We start from the raw sequence: 26,500 nt of genomic DNA, 5'->3' as shown, positions 1-26,500 counted from the left end.
TTAAATCAATGTAATGGTCCATTGACAAAAAGTATCAGTTTCTACCTGAGAAACTTGAACGTTTCTATATGATTCTAAATTTTTGAATGCTAGAGTATTTGCAGATTAATACTGAGTTTGTTAAATTGTAGTACATGGTATATATTATTAAACTCTTTTATCTCTTTATTAGTAAAGTTAAAGTATGCATAAGTAATACTTTCATAGACAACAGAATTCAACTATAATTTCTGTGTTCTTAGACTGTAGATGATTCTGGTTGCACAGACAACACAGTGCTGCTGGGATAAGCTCCTGATGTCTCGCAATCCTGTACTAGATATAACATAACACTTTCAAATCCAGTCTGAGTGATGGGAGCAGAGTCTTACATGGCAGTTATAGTTATTTGACACTAAACAGCAATGGCCATAGTATCAGTCCATAACACACCCACACAATATCAATTTAAAATTGCTAGTTAGGATAACCTGCAAATATTTGGGTCTGTCAGAGGAAAACTGGAATATCTGCCTGTATACTCCCAGAAACAAGGGTAAAACTGGGCTGACTCCACTCTTACAACCACTGTTTTTTAATGGCACTTTATGGTTCCTCAATTCCACAATTGCTTGACAAATCACCATTTAATTTTATTAGAGATTCTTTGAATCTGAAGTTGGTTCTTCGAGGTTCAAAAACATTCTAATGTGTAGAAAAAATTAAATCTTTAATGTATAGTAGGCTACCTAGCAGGACACCAACAGATTAAGAAAATCTGGAATTAGCCTGTATTATTGTATGTAGTAACAGTCCCTTAAAATTAGGAACCCATTAGTATTTGAACTGCCTTTCCCAAGGTTTCTTCCATTTTTTCCCTACAAGGTTTTTTTTGGGAGTTTTTCCTTGTCTTCTTAGAGAGTCAAGGCTGGGGGGCTGTCAAGAGGCAGGGCCTGTTAAAGCCCATTGCGGCACTTCCTGTGTGATTTTGGGCTATACAAAAATAAACTGTATTATATTGTATTTTACAAATCTTTTGCCATCTACTCATGTTTTTTTACTTTAAATAAAGTTTTTTTTTTTATCAGGAACATTCATGTGGATGGGTTTTTGGAGAACCAAAACTGTTTCCCCAGTGATATCGTTCTGAGGAACCACTCTGGCACATTTATTTTTAAGAGTGTAGTTACCAGTTCCACCCAGGTCAGTGGGTCTGGATTCAGGAAACATCAACACTGACCTCAGAACTGCCATGGTGCGCGCTAGATATGCAGCTTCAGAAATTAAAAACGTGAATTTTCAGAAAGGAAGAATATGGATTCCTAAGTTATGATAAAATTGATAAAACATTTATTATAACAACTTTAATTTACAGTATGTCGTGTAATAAAAAAGTAAAATGTTGAGAATTGTCTGTGCAAGAGTATATTTTAAATTTATCTATACTGTATAGCAATGATATTTTATTTTACTTTATTCCGAATTGGTTAGGAAATTTTAATATAAGGTCGCGACCAATTAAACCGGATTAAGCAAAATCTTGAATGTTACGTTTTCTCTTTGCTGTTTAATGTTTTAAAACTTTGCTAAAATTTTAAAAGTACAGGGTAAAAATCATTAATGAAAGTTTCATTCTATTAATATGTACATTTATAAGATATTTAAAAGGTTGCTATGGACTTGCTTAATGAGGCAAGTTTTTACTGACTGCTTTTATCTGTACAAAATGACAGACTAGAATAAATCAAATACAGTGGCGAATGTCCGGTGCGCATGCGCGATTCCGGCACGTACTCGACACCCCACGGACTTTACGGATTGGCTTTACCTGTAACACTAAGCGCGTCAGAACTGTACTGAATGTTTTCTTTCGACTACTTGGGATAAGAATGTTACAGCTTAACGTTTCACTTTATTTTTGGCCTTTTTTAAGTAATATGAATCCTTGAAGAATAACTTGTGATGTGGAATTATTTTTAAGCTTTGTCGATTTACTTATTTAAACTTTTTTTTTAACATTGGAATTGGATCGACTTTCCCAGTTAGCGCGTCCCGCCCCCGACCTCCTGTTGCTTGAGGGCGGCGTCCGTTCCACTCAGGTCCTGAGGATTTGGCCTGCCGTCTTTCCAAATTTTTTAAAAGGTAAGGAGACGCTAGAGAAATGTAAGTGTTTACCTCCATTTAAGATTTAAGAAGCAGAGATGGTTGCGGCGAGCGCTGTTTAAGAAACAGTGGGCTATTTTCCTATGGAGTTCAACGGGCAGGATCGGAGTGTTGTTTTGATTGTAATTCTAACTACTGTCTCCACACAAAGCGAATTCTTTGTAAATTTTAACGTATATAAGAATGTTTTGGAGGAAACTAGCGTTTCGCTCACTTTACGAACGAGACACTGAAACTGAGGCGATGTTGACATACGGCATTGTAGTTTGTGCTACTTGGAGTTGATGCCCGATTTAAGTAAAATGTGTAAATAAACATTTTCACGTGTGTTTCCTAGTAGTTTGTGCAGTTATTGAACACATGCTGCTAAAACACAACAGTTCTATTGGGGTTTCTCCAGGATAAATACTTTAAATTAATGAGGTCTGTATTGTTTTTGTTTTGGATTTTCTTTTCCAGTCTGTCGTCTTGTTTCACGATGCATACTTGGCGCATTGTAAAATTAACCGTATCTTTTACCTTCAAGAGATTTAAGTTCCCGTTTGTACAGCTTTTGGGATTTACGTACATTTTCTGGATGCTATGATTTTTACAAACGATCGAAAGAAGTCGGGTTTGGGCATTAGCTTTTCTCAAAATGAATATATCTGTCCATTGTTTAACTTTCAACATTGTCCGTTTCTTTCCAGATTCGCAATATTGACTTTTTCTTTACCATTTCTGTTTAGTTTGCAGAAGCAGCCAGTTACACACCGTCAACATGTCGATTATGGGCTTAAAAAAGAAGCAACCAAAGACTTTTAAAGTCAAAGTTGTAACTATGGATGCAGAAATGGAGTTCAACTGTGAGGTATGAGTTCTGTGACGTGATCCTGTTGATATGTGAAACTCAAAACTGTACCTTAAATGCACACGAGCAACAGACTTAGTAGGGCTGTTAATGTATTTAACGCACACGTGCATCATGGCGCAGTTGATAAAACTGACACTTCACGGATCCAGTGTCTTCTGTTTGAATCCCATGCCTGGATATTTTGCGTTTCTGCTTTAATAGGGTTTTATCCCACGTACATTAATCTTCCCTCCATACTTAAAGACTTGTAGGATCGGTGAATTGGCGGTTTTAAATTGGAATCTGTTATGGACATGTGCCTTATCCAAGACGGTTTCCAACTTTGCTCACAGTGCTTTAGGGATGGGTTCTGTTCCAGATGAAAATGAAATGGGTTAAGCGGGTTTGAGAATGTTATAATTAATATGTAATGGATATACTGATATACAAATGCAAATAGGTATAGTGCTTCTATTTTACCCGTTTGCTTAAAAAAAAGAAAAAAAAAAAGCGAGAGGTGCTTTTTCAGATTTAAACATTTATTAATACTTTTCTCTTTCATTTAATGCTCTATTTCGATTAACCATTTAAATTTTAAGGTATAACAATAAAATGAATGCAAAGAACTTCAAGAAAAAGACATCCACATTTTTAACTACTTTTGGCTGTCTTTTATTATCATTATTTCCCGTAAATGTTGGCATTATAAAAGTCACCAATAATTACTGTATGTTTTATTTTTTAGTTGAGTATAACTTGCAGGTTCTAGCACAGTATGTATTTTGAGCTTGAATAGTTATATTTAGTAATTGGAATGGTCTATTTGTTTTTACCTGTGATAGGCATTTGTAAAGCTGAATTTTATGTTTATTACTGTTTAGGCTGTGATAACTGCATTAATATTCAGGAGCTCAAAATATTTTGGAGAGGAACAGATGACTTTAATTAGGTTTGTTGGTGGTAGTGATCGGTTCACCAGTTTAAACTTATTCAACATGTGTTAAAACTGTTTATCCAAAAAAACGTTTTATGTGAAACATGTGCCATATTGCTTGCCAGAACTGAATATTAGCCAGATGTTGTGAAAGAGGAGTATCTGAATTTAAAGTGTAAGACTTTGTAAGGTAGGAGAAACAGTAGATTAATTCAGTTTAGCTAACATATGTTTAAAAATATTTAGAAATACTGAAATTGAATTTTTATTTTCCACATTCAGATGTTTATGCTGCTGAATGACTAATGTTTAGAAGGTACAGTATTTGATATAATGTCAAATAGTTTAACTATTTAGTGTTAAGAGTTTAAATAATCTTGTTTATTATAGGTTAATTCAAATTTTTGTTGGGGAAATATATTTGTCTTGCTGAGTGTCAAGGTCTGTTCTAGACTTTGTATAGGAGAATTAGACAGGTAAGGGTAAAATAATTAAAAACAAATAAAATTGAATGTGCATTACCTCATACAAAACATACATCCAATTGTGGAGTTTGGACTGCAGCAATCAATCATATTGATTGATTTTCAAGGAGTACTGTAACTGAAATGAGCATCAGTTGAGTGATATCACATGGAGTGTGTAATAGTAAAACAAGGCATGTTACAAATCAGTGTAATTGACAGAAAAGTCTTCTTGGAGCTAATCATTTACTTTGAGTCTGTGTATCCCATTTCATCTAGAGACTCTGTGACTGTCCATATTTAAAAACATATTAATGAGGAGATGCAAGAGCTCAAAATCTAGCTAGTCATAGCCAGTAAATTATCACTCACAATTAACATTCAGGCTGTGCCAACAATTGAAACCTGTATCAAATGGTGTACCATTATGTAAATGAAAATTGCCATATGAAATCGATGGTACTTCAGTCACATCATTTTCAGCCAGATATACTGCTCAACAGCAGACAACCTTTTAATTTTGTCAAATAAAAAAAAAAAAAAAAAAAACATTGCATGCAATCAAGGCAAACTTACACAACACATGAATGCATAAAATTAGGAAAACAATAATATATATATATATATATATAATATATAATATAAAATACATTTTAAAAACCATGCTTATATTAAGTTAAAAAGTGTACTAAAAAGTAAAAAATAAGTCTCTCATACATCACCCGTAAAATAAAAGCGTGGGCTTACGAGTGATTTATGAGAGACTTATTTCTTTACTTTTCTTTTTATTTCTTTTTAGTACACTTTTTAACTTAATATAAGTGTGTTTTTTTTTTAAAAAGTATTTATATAATATATAGTGGAACCTCGGTTCACGAACGTCTCGGTACATGTACAAATCGGTTTACGATCAAAAAGTTTGCCAAACTTTTGCCTCGGTTCACGACCACACACTCGGTATACGAACAAGCCAGTTTCCCTTTCGGTTTGTACATGTTCAGTCTCTCCCTGTGCATTTCCTGTGCAGAGAGTGAGAGAGCGCGACACACACACAGGCAGAGCGCGAGAGAGAGAGACGTACACACACACACACAGGCAGCGGGAGAGAGACGCACTCACAGGCAGCGTGAGAGAGAGAGCTGGACTCATAAGGTAGGAAGACAGTTAAAGAATGCACTGGGCTTGATTTTGTTTTCACTTCTGTTTACAGTGATCGGTTCGTAGCGTGCATTGTTGCAATGTTACTTTTCTTGGTGGTTTATTAAATTACGGATTTTTTCAAATGTTCATTTTTTCCCCTGTGCTTAAAACTCATTAAAAAAAGTGTTTTTAGCCAGTGGGTGGTAGCGCTATAGCGCGAACTATTGCAGTGTTAGTTTTCTCTGTTGTTCAAGGTTTTCTCAGTGTTATTCAATGTTTTTACATTTAGTTTACTATTACGCTGTGCATTCTATGGTTTAATTAACTATAGTTGTGCTTAAAAACTTAAAAAAAAAAAAAAAATATATATATTTAAATACAGTTCATATGGTCTGGAACGGATTAATTGTATTTACATACAATCCTATGGGGGAAATTGCTTCGGTTCACGACCAAATTGGTTTACGACCAGAGTTTTGGAACGAATTATGGCCGTGAACCGAGGTTCCACTATATATATATATATATATATAGTGTGTAATTATTTTCAACTTTTTAGTCCTGGGTTTTAGTATAATTTTGTAATCAATATTTTAACATTTCCTTTAATATTTATACCCTTTACTAGCGCCATCTATTGGTGAAATCTTTAACTATTCTTCATATGAAAATTTCATTTCTTAATTAACATGGATTAATTAGTGAAACTGAGTATTGATTCATGTATTGTCATCAGAAGTGAGTAAGTGTGCAAAATTTCAAGTCATTTGGACAATAGGAAGTGGGTTAAATATCGATTTACAAGATTTGTACCAGACAACAAACAGGTGAAGTTAAAAGAAGCGTGGTAATAATAATAAAAATGAAAACAAAAATCAGAAAGTTAACAAAGGATAGCAACAAAATAGAATCCAACCCCTACCAAGTACACCTGACAGCCTTGACATGTTGCTGTAGAGAAGGGCTAATCAATTACAAATTCTGTTTGGCCAGATTTTCAAACCAAGAAATTTAACTGGGCCAGGTAGTTACAGCTGCCGGTAAGCAGCAAGTAATGACAAATTTTAAGCCAACACAAAAGAATGTATTGAAAAACAAGTAATGTTTATTCATTGTTTCCCATTTAAATTTGGTCACATCTGAAACTGGCAAATTAAAAAGTGTATTTAAAAAAAAATAAATAAAAAAAGCTGTAACTGAATAGAATCTGAGGTATCAGCAATACTTTTTTTTTCCACTTTTGAATTAAAAAAAAAAACAAAACATTTTGGTCATATCTTGACCTAGGCACATCTCAAAATGCATAAAAACAAAATAGTGCACAGTATTACCAATAACATTTGTTTCCCTTTTGAAATAATATAAACATTTTGCTCATATCTGATCCAGGTACATCTGAAAGTGTCTCTTTTGAAATAAAATAAATATTGTGGTCATATAATAATGACAATTCTTTATATTTACATGGCATTTTTCTTACTATTTAAAACACTTTGCACCCCACGCGGGATGAGGACTCATGATCATTTTAATGAGATGTAGCAATGCTACAATTGCGCCACTGCATATATATGACCCAGTTACATCACAAAGTGCATTTAACAGAATAAAAAAAAAAACTACCAGCGCTATAAAAGCTATCAGTGCAGAAACCCATAACAAGTGATAACAGTAAGTAACACTCATAAATAATGACATTTATGGGACAGTGAGGGAATAGATGTTCGTTTTAAATCACCATGTGTGTTGATATTGTGACATGTCTCACTACTGCATGGGCTGTTGGGGGTGAAGTCTTTAGGGGAAAGTACTTTGTGAGGGCTCAGGGCACTAAGAGCTGAGTGACAGGATCAGGGTGAGAGGGGAGTGGATGGTAAAAGAGCAGGAAGAGATTCCCCCCGAGAAGCTGCTCCTTTGACAGGTTGCCACAGTATCATAGACTACTACCACCACTTGTAGACACACAACATCACACTGCATTGTGTGTTGAATATTGCTGAGCTACATGGAGTATTGCATTCATGGTCTGTACTACTATAGGAATTTCTGAAGGTTCATGAAATGTGTTTTTCTGTCTCTTTTTTTCTGCGTTTCTGGTGGGACCATGGGCTGGGTCACTCAGAGTGGCTTCTGGGCCACATGTGGTCCATGGGCTGCCATTTGAATAAGCTAGTTGTAGAGGCTTGACAGCTCGCAGGTAAAGTAGTAGCATCTGTTTAAGGGTTAGATTATTTTGTATCTTAACATAAATTCCCTACCCACATAAAGCACATTCAAGTACAATATAAGCCATATACTGTAATTACCACAGTAATGCAAGTAATATATTGCAATTGCAGAAACCAATGAAGGTGACCAGAACTGATGCAATGACACATCCGAAGTTTCACAGTTGTTTAATTGTGTGTTCAGACATGTAAGGCTTAATCATGGAGACAATCATACAAGTATGTTACTTGGTTGGATTGATTCCAACTTACTGTATGTGTTAGAAGTTGCCTCTGAAATATAGTTACTGCAAATATTACTTTATAAGAAAGTTAAAAGCTTAAGGGCATGTTTTTAACTTTCTTGTAAAGTGTAAATAGTCAAATGCTTTTAATACTTTCCTGTTTCTTCTTCATGTTCCGCATGTAGGTTCTTCTCAGTAAAAATTAGAGACCACTTTGATTGTGTCTTATATAATATAAGCTGGAAGAAAATGATGGCTAGAAAAAGATTTTTGAACTTGTTTTGTTTTGGTAGAGTTCTGTATTACTCTACCTTCCCCTTTTATATTCTTTACTGTGTAGCCTTTATCAGAATGCCTCAAATCCTGTGACTTAGCACTGTTTATAAGATCTATAACCTCAGGCAATTACACAGAGTAAAAGGCATGCAGGAGTTAAGTTACAACTTAATGTATTATCAATAATATTTGTAAAATAATAACAATAAGCAAAGTACATTTTAATATTGACAACTGTATAACCTGTTAAATGCTGGTGTGTAATTTCAGCGGCACACAGTCTCAGTTACTTTTAATATCTCTAGTTAAGTCATCATTTTATGGCTTTCTTCAGGATTGGCCACATGCCAGTCTCAATATGGCTGCCGAGTTGTGCTTCTCAGTGTGGTCTTCTTTTCAGTTTGTGGTGTGTGAGATGCTCCTTCATCATGATGGTGAGAGAGAGATAGGTAGGGTTAAAGCAACCAAATTTATGCATTCTTTGTCCAAATCCTTACACCCTTTGTCCTCTGTCTCATATGGGTGGTTTCTCTTTTGTCTTCAGAATATCTTGAATTCGTGTTTAAGTAACAAGAATCACATTAGTTTATTTTTGCTTTAAATATATTTTCTGTTACTCGCAAACCAATGTTTTGGAGAATGGATTTGAAGCGTGTCTAAAAGTAAGTGTTTCCCTAAATCGTGACTTCATAGGCACATTTATAGGTACACATAGACTTTGCACAAGTAAGGCTGCTGCTCCAAATTTAATAAAATGACTTGCTGTTTTTCATCTTTTAGTGACAGATTAGTCTGTTCTCTCTTATTTTGAAACTAATTTTAAGATTTGATTATTAATAGATTCTCAAGCAATTGTTACATTGAGGTCCAATTCATAATGCACTAAGATTGTGTTATTGATTATTTTTGATTGGGGAACTTCCACATCAGCCTTTGATGGCTCAGGAAATGAGGATATTGTTCTATGAGTGGACCCGACTGTTTGCTCTGCAGTAAATGTTCAGAAAAGTAATTATCTTTTTTATATAAATTGGATATTGATAATTCATGTTACATCAAAAGGTGAGAAATGTAACCTTTTCTGCTGTAAACATTTGATGAACAATGTCTCCCAACACATACAGAAATAAATGCTGCATCCTTCAGTTGTACTGGTAATGGCATAAAAATCACGCGAAGTAACCTATTATCATTATCAGATATAACTGGAGTAAGGTCATTCAGTGCATTTTCAGTAAGAGAGTCAAAAACTACTTACATTTCATTACAGCTGACAAAATTTAAGTTCAGCAGTTCTAGTGATCAAAATCTGTGTACTGCAAAATATATTTTACAAAGTAGTCAACAGTTTGGTGCAAAAGAAATTAAATGTTATGTACTGTGTTCATTACTTCTGTGTACAGTAGGCAGCAGTCTGTGCAGTGGCTCTGATTGGTTTTCTGCTGAGGGTGCTGGGGCTGTTGGGGTCAAAGGATGTTAGAGCAGCTTTTAAAATGGGGTGACCAATAGCAAAAAAAAAAAAAATTTTTTTGTAATTTGTGTTTCAAGTTCCTGTCTGTCTGCCTTCTGTTGGGTTATCTGTACTTATTCATTTTGTGTACATGAGGACTGTAACTGGATTCTTGGCCATCCTGTAAACAAAGGAGCGCTCCTGAACCCGTCCACCCGTTTTCACCATTTCAGGAACTAGCGGTAGGACTATCTATTTTCATCATTACATTTCATCCGTTGCCGTTTTTCATGAACTTTTTTCATGATTTACTGTGTGTGTTTTGTTTGTCAGTCAGTCATTGTCCAACCAGCTATATCCTAACACAGGGTCATGGGGGTCTGCTGGAGCTAATCCCAGCCAACACAGGGCGTAAGGCAGGAACAAATCCCAGGCAGGGCGCCAGCCCACCGCAGGGCACACACACACGCCCACACACTAGGGGCAATTTAGGATTGCCAATGCACCTAACCTGTATGTCTTTGGACTGTGGGAGGAAACCGGAGCACCTGGAGGAAACCCACGCAGACACGGGGAGAACAATCAAACTCCACGTAGGGAGAACCTGGGAAGTGAACCACTACCACTGTGCCACCGTGCTGCCCGTGTTTTGTTTGTGCTTTGTTGTATTTAATGTGTAAGTGCCGTAAGGGGAACAGGGGTGGTATCGTTATCGTTTATTTCATTTGTTTTCATTACATTCTTTATTTGCTGTTTGATTACTGGTTTGCTATGTTTTTGTCTCTGTTTGTGAGTGCGTGCGGATCGGGCCAAGGCTGGGTGCGTCCCTGGAATCTCCACCATAAAAATAAATAAATTAGTGAATCTTAGCAGCACCGGACTGATACAGTGTTATTCATTTCTCCTTGCTGCTGATTGACTGTGATGCATCTCCAGCTGAGTGTTCTTGTGTTTTCCGTTTTGTTCCTCTTAACCCTTAAACCGCCACAACCAGCTATAGTCGTTTCCCAGTGCCATTTGCGAGCAGCAGGAGCTGATCAGTCAGTGGCGTACATTCACTGAGCAGCCAGCTCATGACCACTGCCAGCCCCTTGTGAGCAGGGGGGCTGAACGCACCCCTAGAAGACACAGACGCTCCTCAAAAAAACCCTCTTAAAAAACGCTAATAGACTACCTTCACATTGCTCCCTTACTTGCTGGGCTTACTTGCGGCTGCTCTGTCGCATGATATGCTTCTTGCGCAACGCTACGCTTACTTAAAAGCCTGAACAGCACCTGTCCTTTCTGGCTGATTGCTTTGTTTCTCTCTCCTCCGCCAGACATCCTCTGCTCCTGTTGGGGGTCCCGCTCCCATTGTGCTCCCCTATGATGTTTGTCTATTCTTGAATCGAGAACATACTGAGCTTGTTTTACTTCTAAAAGAGACATGTTTGTTTGAAGTGTTTCAGTAAAGTTCCTGTCTCTACAATCTCCTGTGTTTCTGTGCAATTCTGTGACCCAAGCGTGACACCCTGCAGCACTGCAGCCTCACTGTCCCTGGGATTGAGCCTCTGCACTAGACTAGCCTGCAAGCATCAGCACTTACCTCTGTGTGCTTGCGTGCTGCCAGTGCAAGCTCAGTTGGCTCAGTGATTTACTGAATTTCATCCATGGCATTAGTTGCACCTTGTACATATTGTTCCAGTAGTTTTTAAAATAGTTTTTACAGTTCATTAGCAGTGTGTAAAATGATCAGTGTTGCAGTAATTATGATGCTCTTTGCATGAAAAAAAGTATTCCATTAAAATTTCTTTGTGAATTGTGACGTTTACTTAAAAAGTGCAGCAAAAAAGTATTTGGTGTCCTGGGATGCATTAACCCCCATATATGTGGCAGTTTAAGGGTTAAAGCCCCAAGATGCCGTCGAAATGCCCTGCACCTTTTAAGGCTTCTGGCAATGAAAATGCGCTTGCATGAATTACAGTACATATAGCAGTAACATCGGTATTTTACATTCTAGCACTGCAGGTAACATATCAGTACAGTACTGTACAGTATGCGGGTTTACCTTTACATTCTTTATTTTTAGATAATGTATTAAGCTGAGTTTAAATTAAAGTATTTTGGGGGCATATTTAGTTTAGAAACTATAAAAATAGGCTTTTTCTTAACCACATCCAAAATTTGCGGTTTTTCACAATTCGTGGGTGCTTTAGGAACGTAACTCCAATGAATTTTGGGGGTGTACTGTATATCACAGAGTTTGTAAGAAACAAGTACTGAATATTAAAATGTCAATTCATACTCACATTAGGTATTAGGAACAACTAGTTAGTACAGTGTAGAATACATTAAATTAACCACATTTTAAAAGTTAAATGTTTCATTTTCATTCAGTTTCATTTATATTTACATTTTAAGCAGCATTTTAGCTGGTAAACTGTTTCAATGTACAATAATATTTTATGGGTGATCCTTAGTATTATATACAGTATACACACACAAAGATGCTGTATTAAACACTGTAAAATATTGTATGTATTACAAAAATATTGTAATAACTATATATTCTTTAACATTTCTGATCCATCTTATTTAGTTTTTTGTCATATGTTCCAAAAATACAGAATTCTAATGTGGAAACATGTTTCTGTATTTTAGATAAATGAGGTACAGTATACAGTAAATAAAACAATGTCATAAATTGTTTTTCAGTGTTTTCTATTTAAATTTAATGGCTACTAAACCAGTTTAAGCAACTTGGCCAAATACTGGTCTTCAATTTAAATGATTCAATCTAATGTTCATGATGGTATAATTTTAATAGTGTACTTGTGGAAGAAATTACTAAAAAAACTTCTCTAATAAATTGCATTTGCTTGTATCACATTTCATATTATGTTAGTGATATGTGCATCCTGCTAGCTTGATGCATCTTGTTTAAGTACAGAATGCATTAAGGCATTTTTCCTCAAGTCATTTTCAAATGTCACTTTTTTTGTTCAGCTTTCCCAAACGTGTGTAGAGAAAATAGTCTATGCAGGTATTTTTTCTCATAAGTACTACATCCTAGCGACATTGTGTAATATTTTGTTGATTAGAGTTCTTGGAGCGCAAATCTGACCAATAGTCTGACTTGCACAAATAAATTGTAGCTTTCTTGTAACAAAGCACTGTTTATGTATCCAGTACCTCAACCCATGATGAAAACCTCAACATATAGAACATTTGAATAAGCCTTTAGACCTTTTGTTTTTCTCTCTTACATTGTTTAATCCAACATAATGTTTTAAAGAGATATTCAAGCATGAAAATCATTGTTTTTTTTTTGTTTTTTATATATAACCAAATGGTAGAGTTAAACAGTTCAGCAAACATGTTAGTTTAATCTCCAGGGGCCTCATGTATAAACGGTGCGTAGGCACAGAAATGTTGCGTAAGAACGTTTCCACGTTCAAATCGCGATGTATAAAACCTACACTTGGCGTAAAGCCACGCTGTTTTCCACGGTACCTCATACCCTGTCGTACACAAGTTCTCCGCTCGATTTTGCAGACTGGCGGCACCCAGCGTCAAAGTAGTGCTACTGTTCCTGTGTGGTTACCCTTTCTTAGATCCACATCCACGACGGCACCTTTATCAAATACACTGAAATTAACTGCATATCGTTCATAAATTTAATGCATCTGATTGTAATTAACCTGTAACAATATAATGGTCCACAGAATGGTCAAACTATTCTAAATACCATAACTGCTTTAGCGTTGTTACTCTCATTGCACCTTCTTCTTCTTCTGTCAGCTGCTCCCGTTAGGGGTTGCCACAGCGGAACATCTTCCATATTACTCGCACTGCACCACTCGGAGTATTTATATCACTGTATCTGAGTGTGAATCACAGATCTACAGCGATTGGAAAGAGAATTATCTGTATACAGCATCAAGCACTAACTGCCTCAGCCATTCGCTATTTGAATTGCTCTCATCAGACCAACACTTCACAGCCTTTCCTGTTTGGACCTCGCGGGTTCACAAACAATTTCATCCCAAGAACTATACACGCACTCAATCAGTCCATCAAGTGCTCCTTGAAGAACTGTTAGTACTTGCAAGTTACCGTGAGGTAATTGTACTTATGATAGAGTTATAATATTGCACAACCTGAGCCACTTTATAAAGCATGTATTTACATTTGCTGCATTTCATCTTAAAAATGATATCGTCATCATAATATGTTGATTATATTATACAGGTAAAACTTTATAACTTCATATAAATAATCTATATTGTTAATAATTAAACTACACGGTGCCGCAGCGCTAGCGAGCTTGAGCTTCGTTCACGATTTGTTCCTGCCTCACGCTGTATTCATGCTGTGGCTGGCGCGACACTGGAAGGATAGATGGATAGAATAATTAAACATTATGAAGATATTTCGATGTTCCTTAAAATTTTTGAAGAATCGGCGTTCTAAGCTTACAGATGGCTTAATGTCTATTACAGAGCTGATTGTGTGGCGATTGGGTATTTGGAGAAAGAAAAGTAAGGACAGGAATTGGAGGTTAGTACATTTGAAAAATACAGTACTGCTGCAATAAAGCATTTCATTGAAGGTTGCGCGTGACATAGCAAGCATCTTGCTGTAAGACATGAACAATCACTGCGCCACCGTGTTCCCATGTTTAATAACATGCTTTAACTCATATCATCATGAAAATGATATCACTTATACTTCTCAGTATTTTAATTACTCAGAGAGCTGTAATATTACGAACGTAATGGATTCTGTGTCCTGTCGGAGGAAGAGCACGTAGTGATTTGGGCACATTGAGCACATATAAGATCAAATACAAAACAAAGCATTTAACGTGCTACTTTAGTTACGATGGGATTTGAGAAACTAGTAAATTAAACGATTTTAAGATGAAGTTTATGATGTTCTACTTTAATGACAAAATAAACTATGTGATTAAAGTGGAAATTTCAAGATTAAAGTTGACATTTCGTGCTTTTTTCACAGTGTGCCTTTTTTTTTTTTTTTTTTTTTTTTTTTTTTTTTTATTAAACTGTACCCTAATAAGCTTTCATATGACACTCAGACGGTGGGCAACGAGTCTCCTTTTCACGCCGACTTTGATATGTGACAACTTTTTTATTTCGGGCACTGTGCAACTTTGTGAACTTGAGCTTTCGAGTTTCTCTGACACACTATGTCACTCGATCAACTTCCTTTTGTTGCTTATATAACTGTTTATACCAACAAATAGTACGTTTTTCTTTGCCTCCATTTGGTATTCGCTGAAATTCTTCCATTTTTCCTCGTACTCTTGCCATTGCCTTTTCACAGAACGCTGGGCTTAAGGGCTATTTATATTGATTTGCATATTCAAAGAGGCGTAATTCTGGGAGGAGTTGGGGCGGGACAGCAGGAGCGTGCACGTGCGTTTATTTCTACGCTGAGCGGGATTTATATAGCGGAAGTTGGCAAACGCAGAGATTCCTGCATTTGGATTTTTCTGTGCGTAAGCACATTTCAGCTTTTGTGCTTACGTCATGTTATAGTGCAAATTCTACGCACGGCGTTATGCATGAGGCCCCAGGTCTCTGGTACATTTAAAATATATTGTAGTGATCTGATGGAAAAATCTCCATAAAGCAGGATGATTCAAGAACTGAGTCCTGAAAAAAGGCATACGAATAGGGCTGCTCAGAGCACCCCTTTGGGGGGTTTGATCAGCCTGCTTTTGATGGAAAATGGCAACCTAAATCCTGAGAGGTAGGAATTGGGGATGAAAATGGGGAGCCAAGAGGAGCTGGTGAATTTGTGTGCCATGCTCGAGTTGAACGGAGTCTGCAGGATAGTGAGACATGTAGCTCCCGGAAACTGCTGTGACTTTGAGACAGGAGGCTAAAATTGCCGAAGCTGTCCATCACACCTTCTTACCCTGCAACTGTGGCTAGGCTATGGTGAGGGAGAAGACCAAGCTGACTGTCTGTATCCGGTGATCGATGAACTATCAGAGCGTTTATAGGAGGAAGTGACTCCTCAATAGCTGGTCACTCCAGAGATCTGTAGTTATAGCAGAAGAAAGAAATTGGCTGGGGTGCTCTGTAAGCTAAACTATTCAAAGAAAATATAAAATAAAAGTCATATATGATATGGCAGAAGGCATGTCTTATGTATAGGGAAGAGTGAGGACTGAAGGAAAAAACAATTCTAAAGAAAACTACAGAGTTTAAGGAAAGGTCTCTAAGTATTGTGAAGGGAATGTGGTGGCCACGGGGAAGAAGAATGAGTGCTGCAAATGTAAAACAAAACAAATGTGCAGAAAAGTCTACACAGAAACATTTTCTTATTTTGCATCTTTTCTCATTGACAATAAAAATGTTTTGGTATTACTATGAATGATACAATTACATTTCCAGTTTGCAAACTGAGGGCAAACTTCTCATTTTGTGTGTTGTGTTTCTTTCCTGAGGAATTATTTAATGTGATTTCTGTGTTAATATGTTTAAATAAATCATGAATCATATATAACCGTGGTTCATTTCTGTTGATATTTATGTGTGATTTGTGATTTGAAGTACAGTAGTAATGTTTCATTGTCATTTTAATAAAAGTCTTTAAATGAATGAGCACTCATCGCTTAGAAGGCTAAAATACAGCAAAATAGACAGTAACATTTTTTACAAACCAATGTAAAATGTTCTTACTCAGTATACAGAATTAAATGAATAAATGAAATATTTGAATCATTCATTATATTCAAGTGTGAAAAAGGTAGTGAAAACACAATGTTTTCCAAAACAACTGTTTAAATGTAATAAAGTCTATGTAAAAACATTGTTGTGAACAAGGAAAAAAATCAACTGAGCCTAATTGTAATGCAGAGGTCTACTATAAATAAACTTATATGAATTAACAGTTGTCTGAGATTGGAATCTTTTGACTTGAATAGAAAGATAAAGACAAAACAGCAGGGATTACTATGAGGGGAGCTTCTTGCACAAGATGGTGCTGTTTTACTTCTGCTGCATGCAAGCTGGTAAAATTATGACTGACTGACTTACACTAATAGTTTTTCAGTTTTGTAATTGAGAGTATCTCTGGTACTGATTACTAATATGTCTAATGCTGTTAAGTGAATGACATGATGGATTCATGGTACTTGAAAGCATATGCACCTAGTGAAGTTAACTTGATTTTTTCATACATTTGCTTTGCATTGATTTTAAATGGTTAATCCCTATGTTCTGTAAACCCCAGGAAAAATTATTGTAAAGCATAAAATGCATTATTATAACTTTTTTCTGATAGAAATTCGTACTGTTTCGTATGTACATTAGTGTTCAAAACTTTGGAATCGCTCAAAAAGTTTCATGTTTGTTATAGGAATTGATACTTCACTAGTTTGGAAAGTGGATATTACTCTTAACACAACTAACTTTTAAAATGTATTATTCACATATGACTATAAATTCCAATATTCAGCAGTCATTACTTCAGTATCCTAAATGGTAAACTATTTCAGCTCGACTTTAATCAGTCACCTTTAAATGCTAATTGTTTATTAGAGGAATCCTTGTAATTGTGTTAGCACAGTTGTAAACTTATTTTATTTTGGCAAATAGAGCAAGGATGAGTTTAAATACTTGGGATCAACAGTACAGAGTAATGGGGATTGTGGAAGAGAGATGAAAAAGAGAGTGCAGGCAGGGTGGAATGGGTGGAGAAGAGTGTCAGGAGTAATTTGTGACAGACGGGTATCAGCAAGAATGAAAGGGAAGGTCTACAGGATGGTAGTGAGACCAGCTATGTTATATTGGTTGGAGATGGTGGCAGTGACCGGAAAGCAGGAGACAGCTGGAGGTAGCAGAGTTAAAGATGTTAAGATTTGCACTGGGTGTGACAAGGATGGATAGGATTAGAAATGAGTACATTAGAGGGTTGGCTCAAGTTGGATGGTTGGGAGACAAAGTCAGAGAGGCGAGAATGCGTTGGTTTGGACATGTGCAGTGGAGAGATGCTGAGTATATTGGAAGAAGGACGCTAAGGATAGAGCTGCCAGGGAAGAGGAAAAGAGGAAGGCCTAAGCAAAGGTTTATGAATGTGGTGAGAGGGGACATGCAGGTGATGGGTGTAACAAAACAAGATGCAGAGGACAGAAAGATATGGAAGATGATGATCAGTTGTAGCAACCCCTAACAGGAGCAGCCGCAAAAAGAAGAAGAAGAAGAAGAGCAAGCAAATTGCCTTTTCATGGCTTACAAGATGTTAATATTCCTAAAGTTCATTTCTGTGTTCAAAAATGGTCAAAGTGAAAGGTTATTCACAAAAAACTTATCTAGTCTTTTTGTAAAATGAAGACTTATTTCATGTGTTAGAGGAAAAAAACTGAAGCTCTCATACAAATGTTTACATTACTGTATTGAAAGAAAATGGCAAACTAGATCTAGCCAAAATAAAAAAAGAAACAGAAGGTGAAAATGCACAACTTTATAAGAAGATTAATTTAGAGTCTGTAGTTTGAGAAGTAAGCACCTTACAGGTCTTCCATTAGCTGCTTCTCAATAGTACATGCCAAATACCAGTGCCATACTTACTATTTAAATATTTTTATACTGTTTAAGATTACATCAGTTTCTGATTTTTTACATTTCTGCAAGGCTTCACTGCAGTTTTCATGCATGTGAAAGTTTTATGATTTTTTACCTTTAGTAGAGCAGAAGTAGCTCATCAATACAATAAAATATATATGTGTTTTATTGTGTTCCAAGCCTGTGTTGCACGAACACTGAATTTTGGAGATGCATTTCTTTATAAATCACACTTTGAGACTCTGGCAAAGAATTGTAAAGTTTACAAAACAAAGTAAAAATCTGAAACCTAACATGACAATTCTTCTTACACATGTTGACTGTGTTCATGATTTGAATTCAGGGAAGTTATCATCAGAAACACTCTCCTGCAATGTCCTCTGCATCAATCTGAAAAGTGTCTTGCATTACAAAATTGAACATTAATGTGTGACAAGGAACTTGTAAGCAGCACCAGTGCAGTGAATTAAATTAATAAGGAACTGTGTTTTCTTGCAACAAAAGTATTGTATGAAAGCAAAGCTGGTGCGTCACTCCATATACACACCTGATTAAGGCTAGTCAGATGAAATATTTTTGGTGGGCATGGGAGTAACTATAGTACTTTTTCCCTGTATTCAGTATCTGAGGTAAATGTGGTTTCTTGAGACTTGCATTACATAAATATCAAACTTTTTTTAAGCAAAAAGAAGGCATTAAATTGTGAGTGTAGGTAATCTATTCTCAGTGCAGTGTTTTATGTTAATAGGTGTTGACTTAAGCAGATAACATTAAAAAGACCCTGCTATTTATAGACTGAATGTGCAGTATCTTTCTTTTATTAAAACCATGTTTTTGCCCAGAAGTATATGTTTGGACTGGTAAAGCAAATAAGATAAATTAATCTGGAGATTAATTTTATGGCAGTGTTCAGCATTGTGATTATTGTGTTACTATATACTGTATGGAGATATTCTTTCCCTGCTCAAACTTTGCACTGGATTTGAGTCTTGCAGTTATCTTTACAAAATCACATTAAATGTGCAAGTCTTTTAAAGTTTTTAGCATTCTGCTGCAGGTGGTCTTGATTGTTCAATATTGCTGTTGCCTAGCTACATATTATATTGGCTATTTTTTTCCATTGCTGTATGCTTAGGTCATTGGCAGTGTTACTTTAGAAGTGAATTTTATAGTGATATTCATGCTGTATTACAAATGCAAAACTGTTTTAACTGTTCTGTTGCTTCTAATGCTGTTCATGTTCCACAATTCTTTGAGGAACTGCACTCTTCCAAATACACATTGCAGAAGGCTTCTATAATTTTTATTTTTCTCATTAAAGAATACAGAACCCTTAAGTTGTCATTCTTGTTGACATATCTCTGCTTTTACTTCTAATTCTAATGTCTTGGCATAACACTTCACTACTTCTCTTTAAACATGTTCTGTTCTGTCACAGTATTAGACAGAGTTTTCGAAAAGCAGGTTTTTATCATTACATTTTCATGACATGTTCAGTGTGACTTATGCTTCATAGACCATTCAGTGGTAAGATTTAGTGTACTTAAATGATTTTCCTTTGTTTACACCAGGGATCCCAAACTCTGGTCCTGGAGGGAACCAGTGGCTGCAAGTTTTCATTCTAACCTTCTTCTTAATTAGTACACTGTTTTAAAAAAAACAAAAAAAAAAACAGATTCTTTGATAATGCTTTTTTTTCCTAAAATGGTTAAGTGGTACTTAATAAAAAATACCCAAAGTTAGAGTTTTCATATCTCTTTATATTCTCCATTTTAAAAAAAAATGTACAGGACTGTGGAGTTTTGATTTTCTGGAGCAATTTTTATAGGTTTTTAAAGTGACTTTCCTGTATGATTTGCTGAAATTAAGTTCTGTGTGTAACTGGAGTCTGTCTTCAGTTGACATGATTTCCAGTTTTTTCAACATTTTTCTACATCAGCCCAAATAATTTTAGCATCACGTTTGGTAATCTGCTGTTGCTTTTTTAAATTTTGGTTTGTCAGACTAGTAAACCAGGCAATGAAGCTGAAAGTGGTGACAGACTGGATCACACTGCGATAAAATGAAAACGTGTGGCCCTTGTCCATTTTAAAGAGTCTTGAGTTTATAGAGGATAAATAAGCACTGCTAACATTTGAGTACTCTCAGCTTCAGAAAAATGTATATATTACATTTGAAAAATGAAAAGTAAAGAAAATATTACCGTAGGCTGACTTATCAGTATGCTTGTTTTTTGTCACTGAATGACCTTTCTCTTAAAGGTGTTGTATGGATATTTTGCCATTCTAATTATAGTTTGCTACTGTGTGCCAGTGACTGCTAATATGTTGGTTTCAGGCCTAGTTTACAAAATTATATTTGTAAAAACATTACAAAACCACACATCTGTTTCTGATTTCCCTTAGTCAATGCCAAACTGTTTCTGGCAACTCTCCACATTTGGAGTTCAGTATTAAAATGATAATAACATTCTATAATAGATTTGTGATTCTTGGAAATGTGGGTCTTGCTAATATAAAAGTGTCAGCTTTTATATTAACAAACTGGTGAATAGATGAATTTAATTTTATTTAATGATGAGATTCATCACTTTGACTTCAATAGTGCTTCATTTTTCTTTGTGTTATGCATTCTTTATATGTTGAAAAATGTACCTATCGTATACAAAGGAAGTTCAAACGTTTATATCCCATTTATATCATTGTTTTTGAATAGTGTATTTATGTATGTGTTTATTTAGGCTAAAATACAACAATCAGTGTTTCTCAAATAATATGAGAAAAATTAAAATGTATCTACTGGTCAGGTATCCATATTAGGGATGCAACAATACCATTTTTCTCAGACTGAGTACGACTGTCAATACTTGTGTTTTTTTTTAGTATTCACCGATACCATTGTAGTGAGGCTGGAAGATAGTACTTGTTTATGTCCATCAACTTTCAACTTCAAATATAAGACACAGAATTTGGAATAAAATAATTCAAAATTGAAGAAATAACACAAAGTAGGATACATTACATTTACCCAGGGTTACAACATCATTTTTAAAATGGCTCAAATTTCACAGAAAAAAAAATCAGAAATCACAAACCATTAATGTACATAAACCAACCCAACATTGTTTCAAGTCTTTCAACATGGGATGCAATAGTACAACATGAGAATTTGGCTAAATGTCACAAGAACATTTCTCTTATTGATAATCCATTTTTTAAGATAGCTAGATCAGTAGTGTAAAGGGATACAGACCACAGTTCATTGGGGAACACCTACTGCTGGAAAGGTCTGGTGCTGTTTTGGGAAAGTAAGTGGCAGATTCATTTTGATGAACAGAAGCATCTGTGCATGTTTAGCTGTACTATTGCTTCTGGTTTCATTAACAATTTGTGACAGTGCACTAAATAATCTCTCACTCTTTGGATGTATAGATATTGGAAAAGAACCAATCCTTATACAGTGGACCCTTGACTTACAAACTCAATTTGTTCACGAGGGCTGGTTGTAACTCAAGTTGGTTGTAAGTCAAGACAATTTTTCCCATAAGAAATAATGGAAATGCCCTTAATGTGTTCCGAACCTCCCACAGCAACACTTAACTTTTTTTAATAAAAAAGGGTTGTATAATGTGCATAATTTACCAAAAACACCAATAATTTTTCTAATGTACTAACCAAAAAGTTATAAAAAGCGCCTAGCCTACCAGAAACAACAATTTCATACTGTACTCACCATTTAAGTTGACATCTTTGGCTTGCAGGAAGGAAGGAGGAGGAGAATGAAATGGAAGGTGGTTATTGTTTGGAAGGAGTTTCCTTATACAAATCTTTTCTTTGTAAAATTGTCGAGATGGTGGATTTCGACATGCTCTACATATTAGTGAGATCGGTCACACGAACGCCCCTCTCATATTTCCACACAATTTCATTCTTCGTTTCGATTGTGATTGCTTTCTTTACCTTTGTTACCTTCGCTTCCTTCCTTAGCAATTATTGAAATAAGTTATATAAGTCACTGCACTGACCGAAATTACGTCCACAAACACATGTATCTGGGCTCCGACTGACGCTTACAAATGCTCTCGGCTGTTTATTTACAATCGCACAAGCGGATACACGTGACCGCATTCGGGTCGTAACGCAGGATGTTGGTCGTAATTCAAAACAAAAATTTTGATCGTAAAGCAAGTTGTTCACATGTCAGGCCAGTCGTATATCAAGGGTCAACTGTATTTACAAAATGGAAACATTTTTTTTGATTATATGCACGCCAGCTTTATGTCCAATCAGTAGAAAGTTTTTAAAGACATTTTATGTAAGTAACTGAAGAGAGCGTTCCAAAATCCTACAAATGTATTTTAGGAAATTTTGGCAATTAAGGTTTTTTTTTTTTTTTTTTAATAATTAGCCACCATAGAGAAGCAATTAATAACAAATTCTTCAAATTTATTTACACATATGATGTTCAAGATGCAAATTTGTTAAAATCTATTGATAATGCATGTAGTTTCAAAAGAATGTCCGTCTATCCAAGTGAGAATGAAATATATTACATTGAACGAAATTTTAATAGTGAATATATATATATATCTCTATTATATAAAAAACCTTTGAGACAAGAGTTTTTGGAAGAGACTTTTTCAAATCATGACCTCCTTTCAACTATTTTCAAACAAGAGCACGGTCCTCTCACCTCTCATTCTTGTGATTGCTTTTGTCAGACACACTTCCTGCGCTCTCAGCTCTTATAAATTTTAACATTTTCCTCATTTTACGTTCCCATTTAAAGAAGATGTATTAAGTCCAAATCTTATTGAAGAATTTCATCAGGAAAGGTTATCAACAGAAAAAATGAGTACGTGGGCATTCGTAGCACCGAGAAACAATGAAGTCAAACGAATTAACAGCAAAAATGTCAATCGGTTACACGGCAAATTGGTTAAATTCGTATCAATAGACTATGCTGAAACAGTTGGTGGTGATCGTGCGGAAGATGAAAACAACAACTTACAATATCTCGAAGAAAATTGTAGTGACCTCTGTATCATGTTCGAAATGGAGAAAAAGAACAGACGGACAAAGTAAAGCTCACAAAATAGTTTACTTGAACAGTAAAAAAGAAAAAACCCACAGGGTTGTAACAGCGAAAAAAAAAAAAACATCATCTTTGACTTTGAACTATTTACAATCTCCTGTAGCTTCCTCATGTTTGTGGTCCTGAGAGACACCGTTAAAGAAAAGCAGAAAAAGAAAACCGCTGACTTTGTAACCCCACAACACAACCTTCTAGCCCCTTCTCCAATGAACTGCACCCCCGATGTCAGTCCCCCGCACTGTACTCCGTCCTTCCAAAATCGGACTCAACAGTCACTCTAAAAGTCCTTTAACCTAGCTGGGACGTTACAATATCTAAAACCGTTAACACCGTCCAGTCTTCCACCGCACGAATTACTTTAGAAAGAAGGATGTATCCAAGAAAGGTAATGTCTAATGTTATCCTCGGAAGATGTACTAAAACAAAGGAGATCCTGATATTCCATTCGTGCTAAAACGTTAACAGTTTCCCATCAGAATAGCTTTTGCAAAGACAATTAACAAATCTCAGAACCAAACATTCAAAAAAGTCATTTTATTTAATAGAGAGAAAATGAAATTCAATCACGGGCAGTTATATATTGCGTTGCCAAATGGAACGAAATCGTATTACGCAATGAATAACTAACGCAACGTAAAACATAATTTACTTTCAAATCATTACATTTTACTGTTTTTTAATATGGTTAATTACTCAATGTAATGTAAACTACTTAGTTCTATTATGCATATGTAACAATTCCCATGAAAATAAAAATCTGTTTAAATTGTACATCTGCATCCCCATATGCGAACGGCAGAACCGCAAAGAGGCTAGCACATAGCCCAGGCCCGGGGGTTGGCAAGCGAAGCGAGCAGGGGCAAAGCCCCCTAGTGGAACATTAAAATAATGAATTGGGATAGAAATATGTGATCTTTCTTAGACAAAAGCAAAAATAAAATTTTGCTCTAGTAAAATAATCAATAATAATCTTGTCAATACAACCAATTTAACACGCATATGTCAAATAAAATACCTTGTATACAGCCGCTCCGCTAGGAACAGTAGTAGTTCAGTTGTGTGTTAGCATTTGACAAATAAAGCCTCTGTAGTGGTACACGCATACAAATTGTTAAACTGTGTAAACATTCAGTTGCTGGCAAAGTCATGACTGGTTATCATGCAGGAGAAGTTAAATTCCATCCGCGTATTAAGTTAGCTACTAGCGGTACTTCAGCAATTAGATTACCATTCATCTTGTATAGACAATAATTTCCAATAGTTTTAACATTTACTATATAAATAAATCTCCAGGCAAGAGTTTTGACCGTGTCGAAATAAAATTGTAGACATATTAATTTTCATTACATGTAATTTGGCCAATGATATTTCTCCTTGATGAAAACAGGTGTTCCACTTAAAATGTGATCGCATTGCTGAGAATTGTGATACATATAATCCACTGCATTGTAGTGGTTGTCCTGTCCTTAAATCTTCTGGTTTCTTATTCATCCATCAGTAAGGAACTGAGCCATATCATTACATTTGCTAGCTTCTGGTTGTTTCACTGGTTATTAACTGTATCATATTTTGTCTTTCAACAGTAATCTGTCTGTTGTTGGCTAGACATGTAAAGCTGTTAAGTGGCTAGCCAATACAGCTGTCCATCTAAACATACAACCAGGGCTTCAAAGGACAAAAAAAAAAAGTTCATATATCCTTGCATTTTGATAAGATATCTGTAGCATACAGTAACTTCATATTTTTTTTGCAATTATTGCTTAACTTGATTTCATCAAAGTTGTTTTTGAGAGAGATGGTGTACTATTTTATTAATTTGGCTGGTGTGTTTTAATACTATGTAGATAGATTCATAGATAGATAGCTTGATAATTCTTTATTTGTCCCAAAAGACCAATTTTAGCCTTTTACAAAAGCTTAAGGATTATTATAACAAACAACAACTCCTCTCAATTACTCTTAAGAATTACAAATAAAGAACAAAACTTCTAACTTGTTTAAATATAAAAGAGCAGTCACCATAAGGTATTCTAAAGTTGTATTGTCATGGGTATGAATGAGACCCGGTAGCATTTTTTGGCACATTTCTGCTGAATGTGTTGTCTGAAAGTACTTAATGAGTGCGTGTCAGAGAGAATGTGCAGAATTGTTTAATCTCGCCATCCATTTTGTCTTCAGTCTGCTCTGCCCTTTCTTATGTGGTTCCTCTGTTTTATTAGACCAGTCCAGCTTGTCATTTACGTAGACCTCTGTTTCTTGTAGCAATGCACCACTGGGCATAGAAACTGTTTTGTATGGCAAAGATATATAACCAGTTCTATGATTCTGCTGATGGTAATCTGTTCTCTTTGCACCAAAAAAACATAGTTCACCACCTGACTCGTATACTTAATAATACCCCATTAGTGCAAAATCATCTAAAAATTTCTGCAAGTGACATACCTTGGTGTTATATTCATAGTCTGAGTGAAGAGAAAAGGAGACAGGACTGTTCTTGGTGTTGCTCCAGTATTGCTCACATCCACATCAGAGAAATAGTCTTTGTGCCTCACAAACCTGCCAAACAGATAATCCATTATTCTGGAAACCATAGACTCATCCACTTGCATACCTCTGAGCTTACCCCATAACAGGGTTGGCTAGATGGTATTCAAAATGTCTGGAGAATTCAAAAAACAATCTGCAGAGTTCTGCCAGCTTTGCCCAGATGAGAACAAACCTTGTGGAGCCGATAGATAATTGGATCTTCCACTCCAATCTCTGTCCGATAGGCAGAGCTCAGGGGGGCACAAGTGGTCTTTCATTAAAGGACTCGTGTAGTCCAGGACTAGCCTGTCAAAGGTCTTCATGATGTAGGACGTAAGGGCTATTGGTCTGTAGTCATTAGGCAAAGAGGTGCCTGCCTAATTGGAACTTTAATAATACAGGATATTTTACAGTTTTTCCCATGCTTTTTCCTGTGTGTAGCCTCCTGTGTTGTCTCCTCTTCTAGTCATTAGCTATTGATAGACCATACTGATCATCAGAAGTGGACTCATCACTGTTCTTACCTATAATTATGCCTAGTATATTGTGTCAAAGTCAGATCCTAGACGGCCACAGAGACTGCATGTTTTAGTTTGAGCCACTTTCTAAATTAG

The 26,500-nt window shown here is 35.7% G+C and overlaps 1 protein-coding gene across 3 annotated transcripts in view; it reads left to right on the top strand.

Moving 5' to 3' along the window:
- Positions 1-1,790: 1,790 nt before the first annotated feature.
- nf2b (NF2, moesin-ezrin-radixin like (MERLIN) tumor suppressor b) overlaps positions 1,791-26,500 on the top strand; it is a 58,846-nt gene continuing 34,136 nt past the window's right edge. For 2 of the 3 annotated variants that reach the window (XM_028806826.2, XM_051930731.1), the window contains exons 1-2: positions 1,791-2,142; positions 2,871-2,992. In XM_028806826.2, the coding sequence (XP_028662659.1) occupies positions 2,903-2,992 (90 nt within the window). In that variant the 5' untranslated portion in view covers positions 1,791-2,142; positions 2,871-2,902. The remainder of the gene's footprint in view (positions 2,143-2,870; positions 2,993-26,500) is intronic. The other variant, XM_028806825.2, reaches the window with a different exon arrangement.

This window comes from Erpetoichthys calabaricus, chromosome 8 (genome assembly GCF_900747795.2).
Source record: "Erpetoichthys calabaricus chromosome 8, fErpCal1.3, whole genome shotgun sequence".
In the NCBI taxonomy this organism is placed as follows: Eukaryota; Metazoa; Chordata; class Cladistia; order Polypteriformes; family Polypteridae; genus Erpetoichthys; species Erpetoichthys calabaricus.
The sequence above is the reverse complement of the archived record's forward strand: the minus strand, read 5'-3'. Positions and strand labels throughout refer to the sequence as shown.